Source organism: Emys orbicularis, chromosome 1 (genome assembly GCF_028017835.1).
Source record: "Emys orbicularis isolate rEmyOrb1 chromosome 1, rEmyOrb1.hap1, whole genome shotgun sequence".
NCBI classification, from domain to species: domain Eukaryota; kingdom Metazoa; phylum Chordata; order Testudines; family Emydidae; genus Emys; species Emys orbicularis.
The window spans coordinates 213,953,682-213,976,636 of NC_088683.1; the positions used below are offsets into that span (position 1 = coordinate 213,953,682).

The following is a 22,955-nucleotide window of genomic DNA, read 5'->3' on the forward strand; positions in this document are numbered from 1 at the left end:
AGAAGACTCTTAAATGTTGGTGTATTTGTAATTAATAAACTTAGGCCAGAATTTTCAAACCTGAATTTTGAAAGCTAGGTCTCCTCAACTACCATATTTAATCACCTAAATATGTGGTCTGAATTTCAGAAATGCTGAGCACCTTCACATCATGTTGACTTAGGTGGGGATGGTGGGTGGTGAGTACCTCAGAAAATTGAACCACGTTTATTTAGGTGCCATATATTAGCTAGCATAACTGTGATGCTGTTTTGATTCATATATCTAATATGCTTTGATCTGACATTTTATTTGATATCCTGCAAATAGTGAGCCTCGTAAACTAATTATGTGCTCCAGTTTAAATATTTCATTTTGTCACTGTATTTTTCTAATCACTTTTAATGTAGCACAACTGGCTTAATGTTTTCTGTGCGGTGCTTTCGCAATCAGATATTGACTACTGAAGAAACGTCTTCCTACTCACTATGATTACACTAGCTGTAATATCACCACATGGCTTGGAGTGCTTCAGCAAGAATAACTTTTAGACTATTGTTTTAAAATATAAAGTTATTTAATACTTCATTTTTTTATTTTAAGCCAACAGGTGGTTGGGAGAAAAACCGGGACTGCATCTCTTCACAAGGTCACGATTAAAATTGATGAGAGTGATGTCTCAAAACCCTTACAAATTTCCCATGAACCTCCCCTGCCAGCTTGTGACTCCAAATTAATGGAAAGAGCCATGAAGGTAAGGCTCTCCAGCTGCAGCAGGCATTTAGTTTTCTAAATCAAGCATTTATAACTATATTGAGTTGATACATAGTCTCACTACCAGATTCTATTTGAAGAGTTCAGACTCTAGTTCAGCATCAAATTCTGTTGTTTTAGGTTAGGTGCCATTTCTCTTGTGACCTCCACAAATTGCTGATCTAGAGGATATTTCAAAGATAACTATAAAATTTCTGAATGCCTCACTTACTGCATCACAAAGGGGTGGTGGGAAACTATGGCAAAGAGTTTAAAAAGTATCTAGTGATTGTGGGTGGCCAGCTTGAGACATCTTGAAAGGCCTAATTGTCAGGAGTTCCCACATACTCGCCCTCTGAAAATAGGCCTCTTCAGAGTGTCTGAAGTTGGCCACCCAAAACTACTAGTCATGTTTGAAAACCTTGGCCTATAGGTATAAGTATTATACTAAAAGATTAATATATATTCAATTTGTAGAAATGTAAGACTTAATTCTGCATGGTAACTGTAGATAATCTCACTGGTCTGTTTTATTGAATCTTTAATCTACTAATGCCCCAATCTTAAACTAAGAAAATACGTGGGGATAGTCAGTGTGATCTGAAATAAAGAACTATAACCTCCATTCCTATTTGGGTGCGATTTTTATTTTGGTAACTTCCATTGACATGATACTAGTTAAGTTTGGCAAAACAAACCTCTATTGCCCTGAATTTTTAAATAATTAAGTCTCTTGTAATTTCCTTGTCAAGTCAGATTGTGACATGCTGATACCAGTACTTACCATAAAAAGTAAGCAATAGAAATAGTTAACTAAGGTTAGTTATATGATTCTCCATCATGAACCATCATGAACTTTCTTACAGTGGGAAATCTTTACAGCACAAAACAAACCTTAACTCTGCCCCTCTAGTAACACTAGAAGTAACACTAGCCCCTGATCTTCCATTCTTTGTTCTCTTCATACCTAAGACTTGATCCTGTCAACCCTTTCATTGTAAGGATGAAGGACTCTGCACCCCCCAGCGTTTTAAGAAGCTTGGACAATAGTACAATAGTTGGCTGATAGCCACTGATATAGTAACGGTACCATGACCTTCCTCCCACTTTCCGGCTTACTTCATAACAGATGTAAGGCGTTTACAGTGAAATTATACAGGCCACAAGTCAGAAAAGCACATGCTTAACTTTCAACATGTGTGTAAGTCCCACTGACGTCAGTGGGACTCAAGCATGTGTTTGAGCACCTTTCCTAAAGCAGGACTGCAGTTTGTAGAGGTATGTGTGGAGCCATTCTCAGTGTATGACTCATCACACATTGGCTCACTTCATCTCACTGTTATAACTCGGTGATCTGAGCCTAGAGAACTTGTATGCATAGTTGCACATTCCCTCTGTATTTACTGTTAATTGCATAATAATCACATTGGGTAGATTGACAGTAGGACATCATAGTAATAAGGGCCTAAACAAAAATAAATAAATAAAAATAGATGACTCTATGGAGTCTTAATGGAGAACGATGACTTGAAGTAAGCTGTTTGTCTAAGCAGGCTATTGTACAATATTTGTTGTGGTTTTTGTATGGTTATAGAAGAAACTGGAGTCATCCAATATGTGATTATGAGGAAGGAGTTCCACTGCTATTGGTCACTGAGTTGAAACCCTTTGTTATGGATGGGTAAGATTTGTTTCTGAGAGCTTGTCTTACATGCTGTAGTATTAGCAAAAGTGTGAATTTAAACTACTATGGTTATATTGATGTAACCCTGAGTGTAGACACTTTTATTCTCGTATAAAGAGGGCATTTTTCAGGTTAGCTTCTGTCTCTTTGGAAATGGTTTAAGCTAAGCCAAAAAAAGCCACTCTTACTCCGAAATAAAGTGTTTCCACATGGGCAGTTATACCAGTATAACTTGTGAATCTTTTCTCTGCAGACAAGCCGTAAGTTCTTCTAGTTGTCTCTCCCCCAATTATCCTTCCAGTGTTAAGTTGCTGCACTAGGGGCAGAGCTAAGGTTATTTTGATGTTGTCCAGACATTTCAATTGTGGGTACAAATTTATGGTATATTAAGGTTCACTGAGAATTGTACAGTGAACCAATCTAAAATGTTCACTTGTAAAGTTCGGAAGTCTTATTCAAATGTATTGCATGTTCCTCTCATAGTACCTTGATTTTATTTTAAACTGGCTCTTGTAATTTTGTTTCTACAGATTGACCACTTATCAATAGAAAAACTCTTAATAGACAGCGTGCATGCGAGATCTCATCAGAAACTTCAGGAGCTGAAAGCCATCCTTAAGAGCTACAATGTTAATGACAATTGTATGTGTGTTTGTTATGACTTTTACATTTAATCTTATTTCTTTTATTGTGCATGTAAATGGTTTTGTCATCTTTGTCCCCCTCACTTCTCAGTTCCTTGTTTCTCTGTGCTTCTTGCAGCTTAATGACAAGTTTAAAAAAAAGTAAAATGTAATCACAAGCTGCAAGATATGGTTTCAAGTCATCATACATTGATAACTGCTTCGGAAAGTTTACGTACTTAATGTGTTCCCAGCAGATAATATCTAATTTTACATATAGTACAGAAGCTAAAGTTTGTAGTGCATTATGTTTTGGCTGGGGGGGCTGAAGTCTTCTGAAACTTGTTATAGTCAAAAAGAAATAGAAGTCCTTTCACTGACTTCAGTAGCCTTTGGATTGAGTACTTAGGCCTGATCCAACTCCTATTGAAACTGATAGTAGTTGGATAGGGTCTTCAGTGTTCTTGGTGCTTTCTGTTATTAGTAGGTGTTAGGGATTTGACGATTCTCCCTTAACTATAAATTGCTTTTCTGGCTGCTATTCCAACGTTAACCTTGTTTCAACATAGGGGCCTTTATCTTGTAACTCCTTACTTGCATGAGAAATGTGGTAATGTGCAAATAGTCCTGCTGAATTTGATGGGACTACTTACAAGTGAGGATTACTGATGTGCATATGGATTGGCAGGATTAAGACCCTAGTTTTGGTTCACTGTGATGGGCCATTGTTTAATTAAGTGGATCAGAATGTCATACGCAATGTAGTAATTTTAATTTTTATTTAGCATTCATTGAGACGGCTCTTCCAACTCTTGTTGTTCCAATTTTGGAGCCATGTGGTCGATCAGAATGTCTTCACATTTTTGTAGATCTTCATTCTGGAATGTTCCAACTAATGCTTTATGGAATCGGTAAGTAGGTGAAATAGGCCATACTTAATACTTTATAAAGGCTCTAATCTTGCTTCCTTTATGTGAGTGATTCCACTGACTCCATGGAACTGTGTAGATGAATAAGGCTTACATGAGTGAATGTTGCAGTCTTGGTCTAAAATTAGGTTTATAAATTTACAAATCCTTAATGTGACTGGATTTGCAATTAATTTAAGATATTCTGAATACTTTATTGTAGAAGGATTAACACTAAATAGTTAGGCTTTGTTTAAATAGCATGTTTTGTATGATTCATCATGATTGGGTGGTGCTTTTATTGGATGGAGTGATTTAATGCACCTTTTATTTAGAGCTCTATGTAAACACCTGGTGTGATCAGACAGGTTTTAAGATTCTGCTCCTGTATGTGTGTATTCAGCACAGTATGCCTAACAGGTTCGGTGACTTAAGTTTCAAATTGTATGAGAAAAGAGAAAATAGATGAGTTTTTCTGAACAGTATAACAATTTTTTTGTGCTGGGGTAGTATTTCAAAAGAGTTATTGCTCACTTTTAAGTATATATACAAAAATGTGGGTATGTGTATCAAATTAGACAGAAATACAAGAAGTTGTTTCTTACTCAGAGGTCCGAATTTCACTATTTACGAAGTAGATGTTAGACTTTTTGCTTACTTAAATAATTACATTTTTATAGACCAGTTGACACTGGATGACATAGAGAAGTCGGTCAATGATGACATGAAACGCATTATCCCTTGGCTTCAACAGCTCAAGTAAGTGATCTTGGAATTATTCATTTGACTTACATATTATGAATTTTAACATACAAGAATAAGTTCCTTAGCATTGTGGGAGACATATCCTTTCCCTATCCCAAGTAAGTTAGGGTGCTGGCTATCTCCTCTTCCCTCTGCTGGAGTAGACTCCATAGCCCTTTCCTAGCCTGCCTTTATCCCACTCTGTCTGAAAATCTCTTCCCATGTGTGTTTGCACAGGGAGCTCCTTTGTAGTTGGCCTTCGCAACACCATGTGGGTGAAATCTTGTCCCAACTGAAGTCCATGCCAACTCCTATTGACTTCATTAGGGTCAAAATTTCACCGTGCGTGCACACATGCACAGCTTCCCCAAACCCTATTTCCCTCCTCCCACGTTCTTACACAGTTGAATGTTACTAGTTCTGCTGCAAAAAAACCCTCCCCTTTGTAGCAGCAGAGGAAGGAACAGGAGTTGCCCATTGTCAGCATAATGCATTCCACTTCTTATCCAGTTATTTTAGCACTTCAGTTTTGATCAGTTTATACCATTAAGGTATGTTCTAACTTATAGATTTAGATGTCCTCTGAAGCCCTAAGATTGAGGCACCTAATAATTTTAAGCAAATAATATATTAACTCAATAAAATATACGCCCTTATGTCCCTAGAGCCTCCCAAACCTGACTGTAACAAGTAATACAAATACAATTTAAAGCCATGTGAAAACAAAATCCCGTCTTCTGTCATCCTGATGCCCCCTGCCCTGCAGCTCCCCAAACTCCCAGCACACTTTTGTAAGAGTCATACTCTATTGGCATCCTGGGAAATTATCAACATTCCTGTGTTATAAATTGTGGTCTGTAACTGAAGGCCAAGATAGCGTTGCAAACCTTGAGGCAGCTATTCTCTATTCTATAACAGCCATTAGGACATGGCAGGCTTACTTTTGGGCATTATTGTCCTGACTTGCAGAGGTTCCAAGCACCCAAAATTCCAGCTGGAGACCACAGAAACTGGATGCTCAGTACATCTGAAAATCAAACTATATATCTCTGGCTCATTCTCAGACCTAGCTGTCACTTGTAGTCTTGCCTGTGTGATCAGAATCCTGTTGTAAATATCTCAAATATTCTGACTCTGATTCAGCTTTATATTAGGATAAATGTGCTGTAATATCTTCGATATAGGTCATCCCTTCTTCATCCCTGAAATTTCAGGTTCATATAGTTATGCTAGAAAATAGCAGAAACCCAGAAAGTAACAGAATAGTGCAGTGTCAGTGTCTGTTTAAAAAATTGTGACATGGCTTGCCAGAACACTGAAATAAGAAAAATTTTTCTCCTGTAAATTTTTTTAATGGGTCACGGTAAAGTTGGAAGGGGCCACATTGTGAACTCACTAAAACCTGCAAGGTTTTCTAAGGGTAGGTCTACACTTACCCGGTAGTTCGGCGGCGAGCGATCGAACTACTGGGTTCGACTATCGCGTCTTGTCTGGACGCGATAAGTCGAACCCGGAAGTGCTCGCCGTCGACTGCGGTACTCCTGCTTGGCGAGAGGAGTACCGCGGAGTCGACGGGGGAGCCTGCCTGCCGCGTGTGGACCGAGGTAAGTTCGAACTAAGGTACTTCGAACTTCAGCTACGTTATTCACGTAGCTGAAGTTGCGTACCTTAGTTCGAATTGGGGGGTTAGTGTAGACCTGGCCTAAGGTATTCTCTAATTCTGTAATCCTGCAGAAATATTTCCAGCAATGTCTTTTAAAATCTCACTGAATAGAGTTCTTAAATGAAAGAACACATCCCTGTAGTCTCTGAAATCCAAGTGTTGCAGCAGTAAGAATCTAAAAGTGAAATAGACTATAAATAAATGAAATTGAATTATCATTACCCAAGCTGATGGAGACAAAATATAAACATAAATAGTGACAAGTAAATCTAATTTTTAAAATTCTATTGGTCTAGGGTAATTAACTTTGCATCAACTTCACTCTGTATATAACTTTTAATTTGATAGTGACCCTGTATGACTTATTGTTTTGGAGCATTTTAATACGTAAAAACTCAAAGCACTAATGTTTCTTTCTTTTTTTAATGCAAGGTTTTGGCTTGGACAGCAGCGATGCAAACAGTCTATAAAACATCTGCCTACAGTAACCAGTGAAACATTGCAGCTAGCTAATTATGCTAGCCATCCTGTTGGAAACCTTTCCAAGCACAAACTGTTTATCAAACTCACTCGCCTTCCACAGTACTACATTGTAAGTAATTGGAAAACACTTTTCTGAACCTGGAGACAGTTCTGGTGCTTGGAGACAAAAGCATAACAAACACTTTATAAAAAAAAAAAAAAAAAAAAAAAAAAAGGTAAATACAGCATGATAGACCGGCTACCAGTGATGATTGCTTTAAACGTCTAGTCCCCATTTCTCTAGCTCCCAGGGTCTGTCTATTAATATGGTTTGTATGAACATAATCTGTTTTTGTTACTCCATGAGCCTTCTAGCTTTCTTTTTATTTCCTAGCAGGCTGGTCTCCCTTCTCTTCCTGAGTTCTTTTCCCTACTATAATACAGTGTTTTTAGAAAGAGACAAAATAGTTTTTGGAAGAGGGAAACAAAAACTAATGTAATTTTAATTAATGGAGATATCCCATCTCCTAGAACTGGAAGGGACCTTGAAAGGTCATCGAGTCCAGCCCCCTGCCTTCACTAGCAGGACCAATTTTGATTTTGCCCCAGATCCCTAAGTGGCCCCCTCAAGGATTGAACTCACAACCCTGGGTTTAGCAGGCCAATGCTCAAACCACTGAGCTATCCCTCCCCCGCCCGTAGTTTAATTATTATTATTTTTTTTTATTTTGTCAAGGTTCTTCTCAAAATGAATGTTTTGTTTTAAACATAGGTGGTAGAGATGTTTGAAGTTCCTGGCAACCCCACAGAACTGGAGTACAAGAATCATTTTCTCTCTGTGAGCTGTCCTGAAGGAGATGACAGCCCTGCTACTGCACTTTTACTACAGCAATTCAAACCAAACATCGAGGAGTTGGTACTAGACACAAAAAGTGGGAAACAAGCAAAAGGCGGTGCCAAGCGCAAGGTTTGTACTTCCATATGGAAGCAGACATTAAACCTGTGTTTGCCCTAAGATTATGAATAGTGTCTGGTTGTAGGTGAATTATAAGTACCTGAAAGATTAATTTGTCCCAGTTCAAAGCTAGATGCAGCTTGTGGGGATAACTGGCAGCTTTAGTAATGGCATATTTGAAATGTTGCGTAGCTTACCTCTGTAACCGTGTCTTAGGCCTGGTCTACACTACCCGCCTGAATCGGCGGGTAGAAATCGACCTCTCGGGGATCGATTTATCGCGTCCCGTCAGGACGCGACAATCTATCCCCGAATCGACGCTCTTACTCCACCAGCAAAGGTGGGAGTAAGAGCCGTCGACGGGAAGCCGCGGCGGTCGATTTTGCCGCCGTCCTCACAACGGGGTAAGTCGGCTTCGATACGTCGAATTCAGCTACGCTATTCGCGTAGCTGAATTTGCGTATCTTAAATCGACCCCCCCCCTGTAGTGTAGATGTAGCCTTAGTGGGTCATAACTGAGAGTGCCAAATTCAGGACAAACCCCTGAGAAATAGGGCAAACACAACCCAAAACTGGTGGTTATTCTTTTATAAGATATACCAAACCAGCCACAAAAATAAATTCCTATTTCACCACACTGGCTAACAAGAAAACATAAAGGCAGTCTCCTTAGGCATTCCAGTTCTTAATCATAGAATATCAGGGTTGGAAGGGTTCTCAGGAGATCATCTAGTCCAACCCACTGCTCAAAGCAGGATCCATCCCCAGACAGATTTTTACCCCAGTTCCCTAAATGGCCCCCTCAAGGATTGAACTTACAACCCTGGGGTTAGTAGGCCAATGCTCAAACCACTGAGCTATCCCTCCCTCTTATATCACCACCATTCAGAGATGAGTGGTTCTTTACAACCGGTCTAATCAAATAGGTTCTGATCCCAAAGGACCAGCCACACATCCAGGTCAATATATAACTTCGATCTTACCCCAAAATCACGCTGATGCCAGTCCTTTAGTATCTAAAATCTAAAGGTTTATTCATAGAAAGAAAGAAAGGCGAGAGTTAAAATTGGTTAAAGGAATCAATTACATACAGTAATGGCAAAGTTCTTGGTTCAGGCTTGTAGTAGTGATGGAATAAATTGCTGGCTTAAGTCAAGTCTCTGGAGTACATCCACAGCTTAGATGGGTCATTCAGTCCTTTGTTCAGAGCTTCAATTTGTAGCAAAGTTCCTCCAGAGGTAAGAAGCAGGATTGACGATCAAATGGAGGTGTTTCCAGGGCCTTTTATAGCTTTTGCCATGTGGAAGACATCCCATTGTTCTTACTGTGGAAAATCACAGCAACAAGATGGAGTTTGGAGTCACATGGGCAAGTCACATGTCCATGCATTTTGCCTAGTCACAGCAGGAAATTTCATTTAAGTGTAGATGGGTGTCTCCCATGGTCCATTGTTAGTTAAATGTTCTTTTGATGGGTTACTCAATTTGAATAGTCCCTCCAAGATGTGTTGGCTAATTACTTCATGGGCGTTACCCTAGGAGCAAATGTTTGAAATCCAAGTATAGAGCCAATACTTATAACTTCGCATACAAAAATGATACATGCATACAGATAGCATAATCAGAACCAGCAAATCATAACCTTTTCATAGACCCCCTCACTCGACAACCATTGTACAAGATTTGCTACAAATATATAACTGGTTGCAACAATGATCTATACGGTCATATTTTAATCAGATAACGTCACAACATCTCTTCTACATGGGGAAATGAAGCAGAATTACTATTGTGTAATAAGCTACTCTGCAATAGCTATTCCAGAAAAGTTATTGCGCTTTAAACACACACCCTGCCTTATTCCATAATAAGTTCCATTTGTAGATGAGACCGTAGTCAAATACCCTTTCACTGTGTATGGTCTTCCCTTGTTTTAGCAGCTATACAAACAAATTAGGGGTCTTGAGTCATTCTGACTTTATTACACCTCTACCCGGATATAACGCTGTCCTCGGGAGCCAAAAAATCTTACCGCATTATAGGTGAAACTGCGTTATATCTAACTTGCTTTGATCTGCCGGAGCGCACAGCCCCGCCCCTCCGGAGCGCTGCTTTACCGCGTTATATCCGAACTCGTGTTATATCGTGGTAGAAGTGTACTACTAGTTTTGACAACCTGGGCTTACATATTTATTTTAAATCAAGTATATTTTAGATAAAGGCAACATTAATTTGTTAATATTAGAATAGTAATAGTAACTTAATTAAACTTGACTCTGATACTCAAATAGTTGATCTGTTTTTAATCACTAGAGTCTAGTAACCGTGAAATTTTGCTTTTAAATGTATACAATTTTAACTATTTACCCTTTTAAGTATATATACTTGTTCATAAGCCGATTTTTTTTTTTTAGTAAAAAAAGGGAAGCACCAGAGAAGGGGGTTGGCTTATGAATGGGTATAGAGAGGGAGAGGTGGGACGCAGCCCTTCCCCCCCCCCAACAGAGGAAGCAAGGAGAGGCAGCACAGCCAGAAGGGAAGAGGCGGGGCCAGAGTCTCTCTGCTTCTGGCCACGCTGCTCTCCCCCCAGCCTCCAAAGCAGCTGCAGCTCCGGGGGCTGGCAGGCTGAAGCCGTGCCGCTCTGCCCCACGCCCCAGAGCACGTTCCGGCCGTGCCGCCTGGCCCGGCCCGCCGGAACACACTGCGGCCACGCCGCCCGGCCTGGTCCGCCGGAGCATGCTGCGGCCAAGCCAGAGACATCCTCCGCTGGCCCTCCCCAGAGAAGGTGGGAAGGGATGGGATGGGGAGAGTATGGGGGTCCCGGGCTAGAGGTGGGGTCATGTGGGGAGTGGTCACAAGGGTTACTCCCCTGACTCCCAGCTTCTTCCCCCCGCAAAAAAATTTCCCCACCAATTGCTGTCCCGGCCTGTCAGGGTAAGCAGCTGGCGCGGTGGGACACTTTGTTTACTTAGGTTTACCTCCGTGCCTGCAGACGCTCAAGGTAAACAAACCATCTCGGCCCACCTGCGGCTTACCCTGATCGCTCGGGAGCCAAAGTTTGCTGATCCCTGAATTATAGGGTCGGCTTATGAATGGGTTATAAAAATTTTCTATTTTTACTTATCCATCTTGGGGGGAGGGGGGTCGGCTTATAAACGAACCTGCTTATGATTGAGTATATACGGTAGTCTTTGCCTATGCTGCCTGGTGTCATCATGGATTGAATATATGTAGAAGGTTTTTTAGGGAGGTATTCTACAAGAAGTTGTGAATAGATGGAAAGAACTTTGAGTTCATGGGATGGAGTGTTATAGTGTAAATTTTCTAATTAAAAACGTGATGAATGTATGAAAGGTAATAAACTTAAAGGCTCTTGGTATGGAAACTTTAAAACTTTAATCCTACAATGAGAGCTGCATGGCAAAGTCCTGCTGAAGTCATTACTGAGACCCCTGCAAAGAGCCTGTCTGTGTTGTGCTCACTGCAGGGGCACGATCTACAAAATTAATTTTCAGCTTCCGGTCCTATGGGTATGTCTACACTGCAGTTAGACACCTGTGGCTGGCCTGTGCCAGCTGACTTGGGCTCAGGCTGTAGGGCTGTTTAATTGTGGTATAGATGTTTGGGCTGCAGCTGGAGCTCTGGGACCCTCCCACCTCAGAGTCCTAGAGCCCGGGCTCCGGCCTGAGCATCTACACTTCAATTAAACAACCTCTTAGCTTGAGCCCGCTAGCCTGAGTCAGCTGGCAAGGACCAGCTGCAGGTGCCTAATTGTAGTGTAGACATACCCTAAGTGTGGAGTGTTCTTGGACCTAATGTTTAAAGATGTGTAAAGATACACTTTTAACTGTGACTTTGTATTTCATTAAAAAATAAACAGAATTATTGTGATAATTCTTGCTTATTTCAGTTGTGTTTAAGTAACTCTTGTTTGTGCGGAGGGTTCTTTTTATTTTTTTCTTAACTAGACCCTTGTCTAAGCTACATAATTTTGGCAGTTCTGGAGCCTTTCTAGTTTCCAAAATATCAGATATGTTTATGCATTATCGGTGTCCTGTTTTACAAAAATATGCCATTTTATATATTTGAAAGTGCTTGTTTGTAGGATTGTTCTTTACATTTTTGCTCCAGTTCCCTAGTGTCATCTGCTGATGGGGTTTACAAACTACTTCAGATATAATGCAATGAGGAGGCTGACTGGACAGTGAGAAGGGATAGGGGAAAGGATGAGGCATCATCAATCAAATGCTGTGATTATTGAGCAAAAGCTAGTGTATTTCAAATATATTTCAATGATACAGTGAATATGTAAAAGGTGTAAGTAGGAGGTTTCTTGAAGTCTTGTGGCTTAAGTGAATATTCAGAGGAAATTTAAAGGATTGTAAGGTAATGTAGATTGCAACTCCCAAACCCCCTAATTTGAGGAGTTGGTCTAGTCACTATGTGGAAAGGTATTTCAGGAGACCCATAATATTTTGGGGGGAGTGCTGTGTGTGGACTCAGTAAACTTGTTTACGCAACGAAGGTTTGCAAGTGTGTTAAACACTAACTTGTTTTGTGAGAAAATTATAGAATGCTTTTAAATAAACCCGATTGAGTCCTCTAACCCTTAAGAGTAACCATATGTGCCCAGAGAGTATTTCATTTCAAACATAACAGCTGATCAAGCTTTTCTTCTGCATTATGACCTCTTTGAAGGGTGACTGTTTTTATTCCAAATGGGCTAGTAGATATCGTCTTTCTCTGTTTGAATTCTAGTTGTCTGGTGATCCATGTTCTGTAGAATCTAAGAAACCAAAACGATCTGGAGAAATGAGTGCCTTCAATAAAGTCCTAGCTCATCTTGTAGCAATGTGTGATACAAATATGCCATTTATAGGACTTCGTATGGAGGTAAGTATTATGAGATTAACATTTTCCTAGAATTTCTTTGTATAAACTGATTTATCTATATTTGGGGGTGTGGCGGGGCGACGACTCACCGGCCCGGCGCCTCCTGCTGATTGTCCAGGGAATTAGCTCTTTTCCAGCTCTGGAGCGCCCTCTGCTGGCTGATGTCCCACCTGCCGCTGGCCCCCCCGTGTCCCTCCCGGACCCCGGTGCCTTTTACAATCAGGGTTTTGCCCCCTAGTAGCAACCCACAATCTGGGTCTCCCCACCCAGGGGAACCCCCAACCCCATCCCCAGTGTGCCTCAGTGGCTAATGCCAGTCATCATCTAGCTCCCGCTCCCTGGGGCAGACTGCGGTCTATAAACCACTCATCATTGGCAAGGGGGGTTGGACCTGCTGCCTCTGCCTATATCAGGGTTCCCCCTCTGCAGCCCCAGTACCTTTGTTGGCCCTTAACTCGGCCTGCAGCCTGGGGCTTTGCTAGGCCAGAGCTTCCCAGCTCCCTCTGCCCTTCCCCAGCACTGCTCCACCCTAGATACCCTTCTCAGCTTCCCAGGCAGCCAGGTCCTTCTCTCTCAAGTAAGCTAGAGAGAGTGTCTGTTCATCCTTCTGGCCCACCGCCCTCTTATAAGGGCCAGCTAGGCCCTGATTGCACTGGCTACAGCTGTGGCTGCTTTCCCAATCAGCCCAGCTTTTCTCCTGCCACAGCCCTCTCCCAGGACTGTTTTAAGCCCTTCAGGGCAGGAGCGGGGTAACCACCCTGCTTCAGGGGGCATGTGCTAACATGTCTTCAGACATGCCTGCATACTGTTCCTTCTCTAGTCCTCTCTGCCTTCCATTCTAAATGCGCGGCTGGCCAATGTCAGGAATCTGTTTGCATGGGCCAACTGAGTGCTTTAGAGCTCGGTCCTCCTACTCCAGCTGCAGCTGTGACTCCCTGCCACCGCTGATGCTTGGGAGAGGGAAGGGCGGGGTAGGGGACAGGATAAAGTGAAGAGAGAGAAGGGGAGATAGTGGGATGTCGAGGGGAGACAAGAGTGTAGCGTGGCCCCCCATGTTCTCAATTTTCCATGCTCAGAATGTGAAACTGTCACTTGTAGCAAGACGCAAACTTTGAGAGAGTGTACACCTCCCCCCCTTAAGTTTGTTTGTTATAACTTAATGAAATCTTCCTTTTTCTTTAGTTGTCTAATATGGAGATTCCACACCAAGGAGTACAGGTAGAAGGAGATGGCTTCAGCCATGCTATACGTTTATTAAAGTAAGATATTGTTATACACTTCATTTTATCAAGTACATGAACAGTATTAGGAAAAAGGAGCATTTGAAGAGTTTGACACCTTGCAACACTAAACTTTGAAAAGCATTTTTGTTTTAAACAATGGCTTATTTTACATCCCCAGTCATTTAAGGTAATGTGGCCTGCGGTGGGGAGGGGAAGACTAGGACAAGAATGTATTGCCCTTTATTGTTGGAACAGCCAGTCCTGGTGTCTGTTCATAGGTGAGAATTGACCAGCTAAGGGGCATGGTCTCTGTCTCTTCCAAACATGACAAATGCACAGCAACTATAAGTAAGGCTGAGATTCTGTCATGCATATTTTTAGTAAAAGTCATGAGAAATAAAGAAAACTTCACAGAAGCCCATGACCTATCCCTGACTTTTAAAGCAAAATGGGGAGCTGCGGAGTCCCCACACCACCCCAGGGACCCTGGCTCAGAACTGTTGGGTTCCTCCACCTCCGGTGGGGGCACCTCTGCCCTCCGCAGCGGCCCAGAGCTCCAGAGCACTCCTGCGACGGCCCAGAGCTCGCGGTGCGGCCCCGCAATTGCCAGCCACCAGAGGTGGCAGAGGGACCCTGTAGCTCCCTGCCGCTGCAGGCTCAAGTCATGGAGGTCTCTGGAAGTCAAGGATTCCGTGACCTCTGTGACAAAATTGTAGCCTTCCTTGTTCCAGCCAAAGATGGCTTTCTAACCTAGCATCTCCTGCTACCGTCCTTGGCAGGAATTGCCATTCTGCTACTAGCCTGTATTTCTTAGCAATCAGGTTCCCTGTGTATTTCTTAGCAATCAGGAGGTTAGAACCTTGGCCTGGGAGGTTTCACAGTACCTCTCTCCAGGAATGTGAATTATACTAATGCATCCAGCCCATAGTTCTTCTTCTTTGAGTGATTGCTCATGTGTATTCCACAATAGGTGTGCGTGCTCACCATGTGCACCGGTGCTGTAAGTCGTCCGTCCGTCTTGTGTCGTGTCCGTCCGTCCCCCCCCCCCAGTATCCGTGGGGGAGCGCCCCAGCGACCCCTAGAGTGGCACCTCTATGGCGCGGTATAAGGGGCACTGCGCGCTCTCCCCACCCTTAGTTCCTTCTTGCCACCAGCAAAGGTGCTTCGGAACTGCTCTGCTCCAGCTTGTCTGCAGCTTTCCTCCAGAACTCTTGTTTGTTCAGTGTAATAGTACCTGTAGTTGAAGTAGTAAGTGTAACTTAGTTTAGTTTAGTGCACCCAGGCCGGGGCATGCCCCGTGCCCCGGGTTTTAAGTCATGCAACAGTTATAGGTGACCAGTGCCAGTGAGTGATTCGCACATGGACTGTTTACGCTGTCTGGGTGAAACCCATCTCCGCGATTGCTGCAAAATTTGCAGGTCTTTCAAGCCTCGGACCAAGAGAGAAAGAGACATTCGGCTCCGGGCTATTCTGATGGAGTCGGTGTTGACCCTGACTCTGGCGTGCCGCTCTGAGTTGGCACTGGGCACCGCGGTGACCCCTCAGTGCCATCTACCAGTCGGCACCGCTCCCCGTCCGCAGGGCACACCAAGAAGGCTAAGAAGAGGCCTTCTCCGCCGTGACCTCGGAGCAAGACTGGGGGAGAGGCTAGACCTATGTTGGGCAGTCCTCGGTCCCCTTCGGCCTCCGTCTCGGGTTGAGCAGAGTAGTCAGGCCCATTCGGAGGCCCTGAATGTCTGGATGCCCTCCACGCCGGAGGACCTGCAAGCGGCCTGGGACGTTATGTCCATGCTGGTACCAGGGGCACTGCCAACGCTGGCTCCACGGTCCAGAGGCAAGCCACTGCTAGGATCTCCACAGTCGCCCCTGGCTTGGTACCGTTCGCGGTCAAGGGAATGTTCCCGACACAGTTCGCCGCTCAGCGACCGTCCCATGCGTAGTCCATGCTAGTCACCATCGACCCCCACCAGGTGGTCTGGCTGAGTTCCGACTGACAGGGGCTCCAGGCAGCGCTCCGCCTTGTGGAGCGTGCCCCATCGAGACCGAGACAGACGACACCGAAGGTCTTCGTCTCCGAGGGGCTACCGTAGCCAGTTGTGACACGAACGTCGATGTCATATCCATTCGTCATCTCGCTCCAGGACCCGGCCACGGCACCACTTCCGCAGTTCTGGGCTTCCATCGCCGGCGGCTCGCCAGCACGGATCCGCCCACCACAGCCGATTGCGGAGCAGCTGCTACCGGCGGTACCGTTCCTCCACGTTGGGATCGTGGTCTCGTGGTCGACACCGTTGCCAACGCTCCTCCCAGTCCAGGGACAGCGGCAGGTAGTACGCCAGCCCGGCCTCCCTTCGTAGTCATCGATCAATGGGACAGGCCAGTCAGGCTGAACAGCCTGCTCCGCCGGTGCCGCAGCAGGTGCAGTGGCATCGGGCTCTGTGGCCAGCACAGTGGTACCAATGGGCCCCGTGACCCCCAACGCAGCCCCCAGTGGGGGCTCGCTTGGTGGCCGGAGCCTTGGACCGGCCATCAGCCTCCCTGTCCCAGCCTCCAAGAAAGGATTCGGTGGGACGTGCATCTTTGGTGCTGTGCCTGGAGGGCCACCAAGTGGTGGGTCCTCCAGTACTGGCGGACATGCAAAGTACTGCGCCTGCCTCCTCACCCTCCCCTGATGAGGCGATTACGGCCCCTCCTCCCTCTGTCCTGCAGGGGGACTCTAAAGCCCACCAGGAACTATTGAAAAGGATGACATCAAGCCTCAACCTTCAGGCTGAGGAGGTGGAGGAGCCCTCGGACTCCCTCTTCAACGTCCTATCCGCCTCGTTGCCGGGCAGGGTGGCTCTCCCACTCGATGAAGGGGTGGCAAAAATTTCAAACGCCTTGTGGCAAACCCCGGCTTCCTTGCCCCCCATCTCTAAGAGGGCTGAACGGAAGTACTTTGTGCCCGCCAAGGCGCATGAATATTTTTACACCCACCCTGCCCCCTACTCCCTGGTGGTCGAGTCGGTCAACCACAGGGAGCAGCAGGGCCAACCAGCCCCTCCTCCGAAAAATAAAGACTCAAGGAGGCTGGACTCATTTGGGAGAAAGGTTTATTCGTCCTCAGGCTTCCAGTTAAGGGTGGCGAACCATCAGGCTCTCCTGGATTGGTATGTGTTCAATTTGTGGGGCTGTCTTCCCAAATTTGAGAACTCCCTCCAGGAGCGTGATAGGAAGGAGTTCAAAGCTCTGGTGGAGAAGGGTACAGCGGCTGCCAGGGAAACCCTGCAGGCAGCATCAGATGTGGCAGATACGGCTGCACGGTCGATGGCCTCCGCGGTGTCCATGAGGAGGGTGTTGTGGCTCCTGCTGTCTGGACTGTCTAGTGAGGCGCAGAACTCTTTGCAGGACCTCCCATTTGATGGCAAGGCTCCGTTTGCGGAACAGACGGACGTGAAGCTGCACGGCCTGAAAGATTCCCGCACTACGCTTAAGACACTTGGCCTCTATGTCCTGGCTCCAGCTATAACAAAGTTTAAGCTGCAGCAGGATCCCACCCAGGCCACCCACTCTAAATACGAGCCCACTTATAAAAAGTCGCGGGACTATAAGAAACGCCCGCAGAGGCAGTCCCAGTCTGCTCCCCAACCGGGGTCCTCCAAGGGCAAACAGGCAGGGAAACGGCAGTTTTGACGGAATGCCCGGGGGTGACCTACCAGTTCACATCAGGGATCCACACGCAGTAAAGCTACCCTTCTCCAACCGGTTGTGTGCTTTTCTCCCGGAGTGGTCACGGCTGACCTCGGACCGGTGGGTCCTCAACACCATCTCCCGGGGCAACACCCTCCAGTTGGCAAAGTGGTCTTGGTTTTCCCGATGGGCGGCTGAGCGGGGCGTTTTCCCCCATGGCTACCCTGATCCATCTAATTTTAGATTATCTCCTTCACCTTAGATCTCATTTTAGACTATCTCCTCCAGGTGTCACCATTTCGGCCTTCCACCTGCCGGTGCAGGGGCACACAGTATTCTCCCATGCTATGACTGGCTGATTCCTTAAGGGATTGGATCATCTCTTCCTGTACGTTAGGCCCCCAGTCCCGGGGTGGGACCTGAGCTTGGTGCTGGCCCGGTTGACGGGTCCCTGCTTTGAGCCGTTAGCTACATGCTCCTGGTTGCACCTCTCGTGGAAGATAGCCTTCCTGGTGGCGATCGTGTCTGCTAGACGGGTCTCGGAACTCAGGGCCCTGACCTCCAAGCCCCCGTACACACTGTTCCATAAGGATATGGTCCAGCTCCGCCCACATCCTTCGTTCCTCCCAAAGGTGGTCTCCACCTACCATATGGGTCAGGATATTTTCCTGACGGTCCTCTGCCCCAAACCCCATGCGTCCAGTGAGGAGTGCCGCCTCCACACGCTGGATGTGAGATGGGCTCTGGCCTTTTACCCTGGAGCAGACTAAGCCGTTCAGGAAGTCTTCGCAGCTGTTCATTACCTCGGCCGAACGCATGAGGGGTCTGCTGATCTCCACTCAGCGGCTCTCCAAATGGACCACCTCGTGCATCTGTACCTGTTATGACCTGGCGGGAATCCCTCCCCCGTCAATTGTGAGGGCACACTCAACTAGGACGAAAGCCTCATTGGGTGCCTTTTTAGCCCATGTCCCATTCAGGACATTTGCAGGGCTGCCACATGGTCTTCAGTTCACACATTCACCTCGCATTATGCGATCGTCTCCCAGACCAGGGAAGACTCCGGGTTTGGCAGGGCTGTGCTGTGACCCGAGAGTTTGTGAACTCCTACCAACCTCCAACAAATATAGCTTGGAATCACCTATTGTGGAATACACATGAGCAATCACTTGAAGAAAAGACAGTTACCTTTTCCGTAACTGGCGTTCTTCGAGATGTGTTGCTCATGTCTATTCCACATCCCGCCCTCCTTCCCCTCTGTTGGAGTTGTCTGGCAAGAAGGAACTGAGGCGCCACTCCAGGGGTGGCTAGGGGCACTCCCCTACGGGTACTGCTAGGTGAAAAACTTCTGGCACCAGTGCACGTGGTGAGCACGTATCAGAGGGGTAGCCGTGTTAGTCTGAATCTGTAAAAAGCAACAGAGGGTCCTGTGGCACCTTTAAGACTAACAGAAGTATTGGGAGCATAAGCTTTCGTGGGTAAGAACCTCACTTCTTCAGATGCAAGTGGTGAGCACGTACACCTATTGTGGAATAGACATGAGCAACACATCTTGAAGAACACTAGTTACGGAAAAGGTAACTGTTTTTTCTTACCAGCTTCCTTCTCATCCTTCTGCCAGGTGAAGGCTTTAATATAGCAGTATATGGTTCTCTTGAACTGTACTTCCTTCTTCATTTATTTTTGTAGATTTGAACAGTGTGCCCTTTCTTGTATCTTGGGACACCCAAAATTAACATAATTTTACCTTTTTCAATAAGTGAAAGAAAGGGGATGTTCTGTGGAAGCCAGCAATTTTTATTTCCCCCACAGCTCAAATCACTTGTCCTCAAGCAAAAGCTTGAATGCTTTAACAAAAGTCCCTGGCATTGCGCCCTGAAGATCAATAGACTTGGGCTCTAATGGACCAGTGGAGGGAAACTCATTCCTAACCTGAGGGCTTTTCACTGAGAATACTCATCAGTAGCCCCAGATCCTAATATCTAGAGACAGCTGGTTCAGGCAACTCCAGGTGACCTCTGTAGTGATGGCTCATGAGGAGAGTTCTCTGATGTAGTCATGGCTTAAGCCATGAATGTAGGAATTGCCATGCTGGATCAGACCAGTGGTGGATGTGGTTCAGTGTTCTGTCTCCCACAGTGGCCAATATCAGCTGTTTTGGAGGAAGGTGCAAGGAATCCTGAAGAGAGAAACTGCTAGTAGAGGAAGTTTCTTCCTAAGCCCCTTCATTTATTGGCTAGCTTATACCCTGAAGCAAGAGGATTTATATCTATCCTAAAAAAAACCTCTTGTATAATATTATGTGACCTTTTCATATTTCTGTAATGAAAATAAACTATACTGATAAAGCACCTTTATACTGATATAACTGTCTACCCTAAAGTTGTGCTGCTTTAACTATTGATTTAGAAACAGCTATAGTTAAAGCAGTACACAACTGTGCATACAAGCCCTTATACTCCATATTCCATGTTTCAAAGTGATGTATGAAGTCTAAGCAAGTCTGAAAGAAGGTCTGTAGAGGGACTGTGAACTTGTAACAAGTTGAGGGTGTTGGAAAGAAGATGCAAGTTACATCAACTTAGAGTTCCTCTAGGAGAGGGGTTCCCAAACTTTTTGCCAGCATAATGCCATTTTAATGAAGTCTTTTTAGCTTGGGAGCCCAAAGAGCAAGGAGGACATCATTTTGAAGAGCAAAATGGTGTCCCCTTCACAGGGTGACCTTGCATACACCATGTGTGTGAGATAATGCCACGTGGAGAACGCCATTTTACTCTAAAATGATTTCCTCTGCACAGTGTGACCTAGTAGTATTGTGCATGTGAGGTCATGCTGTGCAGAGGATGCCATTTTGGAGAACAAAATGGCATCCTCCATGCATTGTGACCTCGCACGCACCTAGGGTTGCCAACTTTCTAATTGCACAAAACTGAACACCCTAGCCCTGCCCCTTATCAGGCCCCGCCCCCTAACTTGCCCCTTCCCTGAGGTTCCGCCTCCCCCCACTCACTACATTCCCCCTCCCTCGGTGGCTCGCTCTCTCCCACTCTCACTCACTTTCACTGGGCTGCAGTTGGGGTGTGGGCTACGGGGTGGGACCAGAAATGAGGGGTTCAGGGTGTGTGTGTGGGGGGGCTCAGGGCTGGGGCAAGGGGTTGGGGCGCAGGCTTACCTTGGGCAGCTCCCAGTCAGCGGCGCAGCAGGGCTAAGGCAGGCTCCCTGCCTGTCCTGGCTCCACGCTGCACTCCGGAAGCAGCCAGCAGGTCCAGCTCCTAAGCGGGGGGGTCCAGGAGGCTCTGCGCGCTGCTCTCGCCCACAGGCACTGCCCCCGCAGCTCCCATTGGCCGCGGTTCCTGGCCAATGGGAGTGCAGAGCCGGTGCTCGAGGCTTCATTTCTCCAGTCCCAGCTCTCTTCCATTCATTGTTTTGCAGAGCATCTTTTCTTTCAAGTAAAGAAAGTTATTTAAATGTCTTTCTGGAAAATATTTTAACATGTATTATGCACTTGTGGAACTGTAATGTGCACTCTTTTCTTCATGGACAGAATTCCTCCATGTAAAGGTACAAGTGAGGAAACCCAGAAGGCTCTGGACCGGTCTCTCCTTGATTGCACTTTCCGATTGCAAGGTAGAAATAACCGCACGTGGGTGGCTGAGCTGATATTTGCGAACTGTCCACTTAACAGCACATCTTCCAGGGAGCAAGGTTAGTTTTGCAGAAATATTTTGCAGATTTAACTCCTTTCTCTTTACCATGTTCTCTGTCAAATGTTAATCATTATTGACATTGCAGGACCAACACGTCATGTCTACCTGACTTACGAAAACCAATTGTCTGAACCAGTTGGAGGTCGAAAAGTTGTTGAGATGTTCCTCAATGATTGGAACAGCATTGCTCGACTATATGAATGTGTGCTGGAGTTTGCACGATCTTTGCCAGGTACAAAAATATTCTCTTGTCCTTTCTTTTACACTTTTGGTGCGTCTTATGTAAATATGTAAGCTTGCTCACTCTACCTTTTTATTTTTCCCTCTTCAAAAGAAATACCCAACCACCTAAATGTTTTCTCAGAGGTTCGTGTCTACAACTACCGCAAGCTTATCCTTTGTTATGGAACTACCAAGGGAAGCTCAGTAAGTAACTCTCTTAGTACACTTCTAAAGCTACATTTGAAAACAGAAACTATACAAGTTCAGAGCTTTTGGAATTTAAGCAAAAAGCCCTCCACCTTATTAAAATAACAGTAAAAAATTCATATTAACAAAAGCAAGGAAGCTATAAATAATAGATGTTAGACCATCATTAACTTGCTGGATGCTTAGATATTTGCATAATTGGTATGTTGTTAAATGCCAGGAGGATAGTTATGGATGGAATGCGGTCTTAAAAAAAAAAAAAAAAAATGAAGGCTCTGACAAAACTGCTGAAATTTAACATTTTTTCCACTTTTAATCTAAAAAGGAGTCTCATGAAACATATCCCCATTCTTCTGTGGATTGTTTCAATGCCACATGGAACTATCATGGTTCTCTTTAACGTGGGTTTTTTAGGAGCATTTTTTGTACATGTAGAACATGTTTTGTAATGGTTAGTTACTTTCCATAAATGGCATGAATAGCGCACTGGATTTTGCATGACATTGCCACCACACATTGGCCTGACCCATCATAGCGTCTCAGTGTGTTGTAGTTGAGACGCATCCAGCCTCACCAATACATCTGTTTTGTAGATATTGAAGTAATCAAGGACTCAAGTCCAGTTCCCTTATCTCATCCCTTTTTGGTCAAATGAGGCTTCTGGTTTCTGAGTAACACACTAAGGAAATAGCCTAATTTCTTTCTATAGTTTCCTTTCCCCACCTCTTTTGCTAATTATCCTCATGGGGATTTCCTAGATAAACTTCTTAACAAACAAACAAAAAGCAGCTCCCCTCCGCCCCCCGCCCCCCCCCCCCCGTAGAAAGTTAGCATAGCTTTCTACATGGCATTTTAGCTTCAGTTACTTTCATATTTATGTATGTTTAATTTTCAGTTTCTGGTTCACAACTTGCAATCTGATCTGGTTGTTTTATTCAGTTTCTAAGACTTCTTGTGTTCTTACTTGGTGTTATAGATCAGTATTCAATGGAATTCCATACATCAAAAATTCCACATTTCATTGGGAACTGTTGGCCCAAATTCAGGTTGCAGTAACTGTCACAATACCATCCTACACCAGCTCCAGGAGATGTTCAATAAAACACCAAATGTGGTCCAGTTATTACAGGTAACTATTTTATTTCTCTTCATGAAAAGATAGAATTTAGAGAAGTGTAAGATAATTAAGGCCCAGATTCTGATGGTTGAGGTTTTTTGTTTTTTGTTTTTTTCCTTCAAGGGTATCAGAATCTGGCCTTTAATA

At 44.9% G+C, this 22,955-nt stretch overlaps 1 protein-coding gene across 1 annotated transcript in view; it reads left to right on the forward strand.

Moving 5' to 3' along the window:
* Positions 1–22,955, forward strand: part of MED14 (mediator complex subunit 14) — a 56,323-nt gene that overhangs the window by 10,802 nt on the left and 22,566 nt on the right. The window contains exons 8-19 of the mRNA XM_065405717.1: positions 583–733; positions 2,947–3,058; positions 3,825–3,950; positions 4,628–4,706; positions 6,787–6,946; positions 7,589–7,783; positions 12,529–12,663; positions 13,846–13,922; positions 21,100–21,260; positions 21,348–21,494; positions 21,597–21,688; positions 22,668–22,820. Of these exons, the coding sequence (XP_065261789.1) occupies positions 583–733; positions 2,947–3,058; positions 3,825–3,950; positions 4,628–4,706; positions 6,787–6,946; positions 7,589–7,783; positions 12,529–12,663; positions 13,846–13,922; positions 21,100–21,260; positions 21,348–21,494; positions 21,597–21,688; positions 22,668–22,820 (1,588 nt within the window). The remainder of the gene's footprint in view (positions 1–582; positions 734–2,946; positions 3,059–3,824; positions 3,951–4,627; positions 4,707–6,786; positions 6,947–7,588; positions 7,784–12,528; positions 12,664–13,845; positions 13,923–21,099; positions 21,261–21,347; positions 21,495–21,596; positions 21,689–22,667; positions 22,821–22,955) is intronic.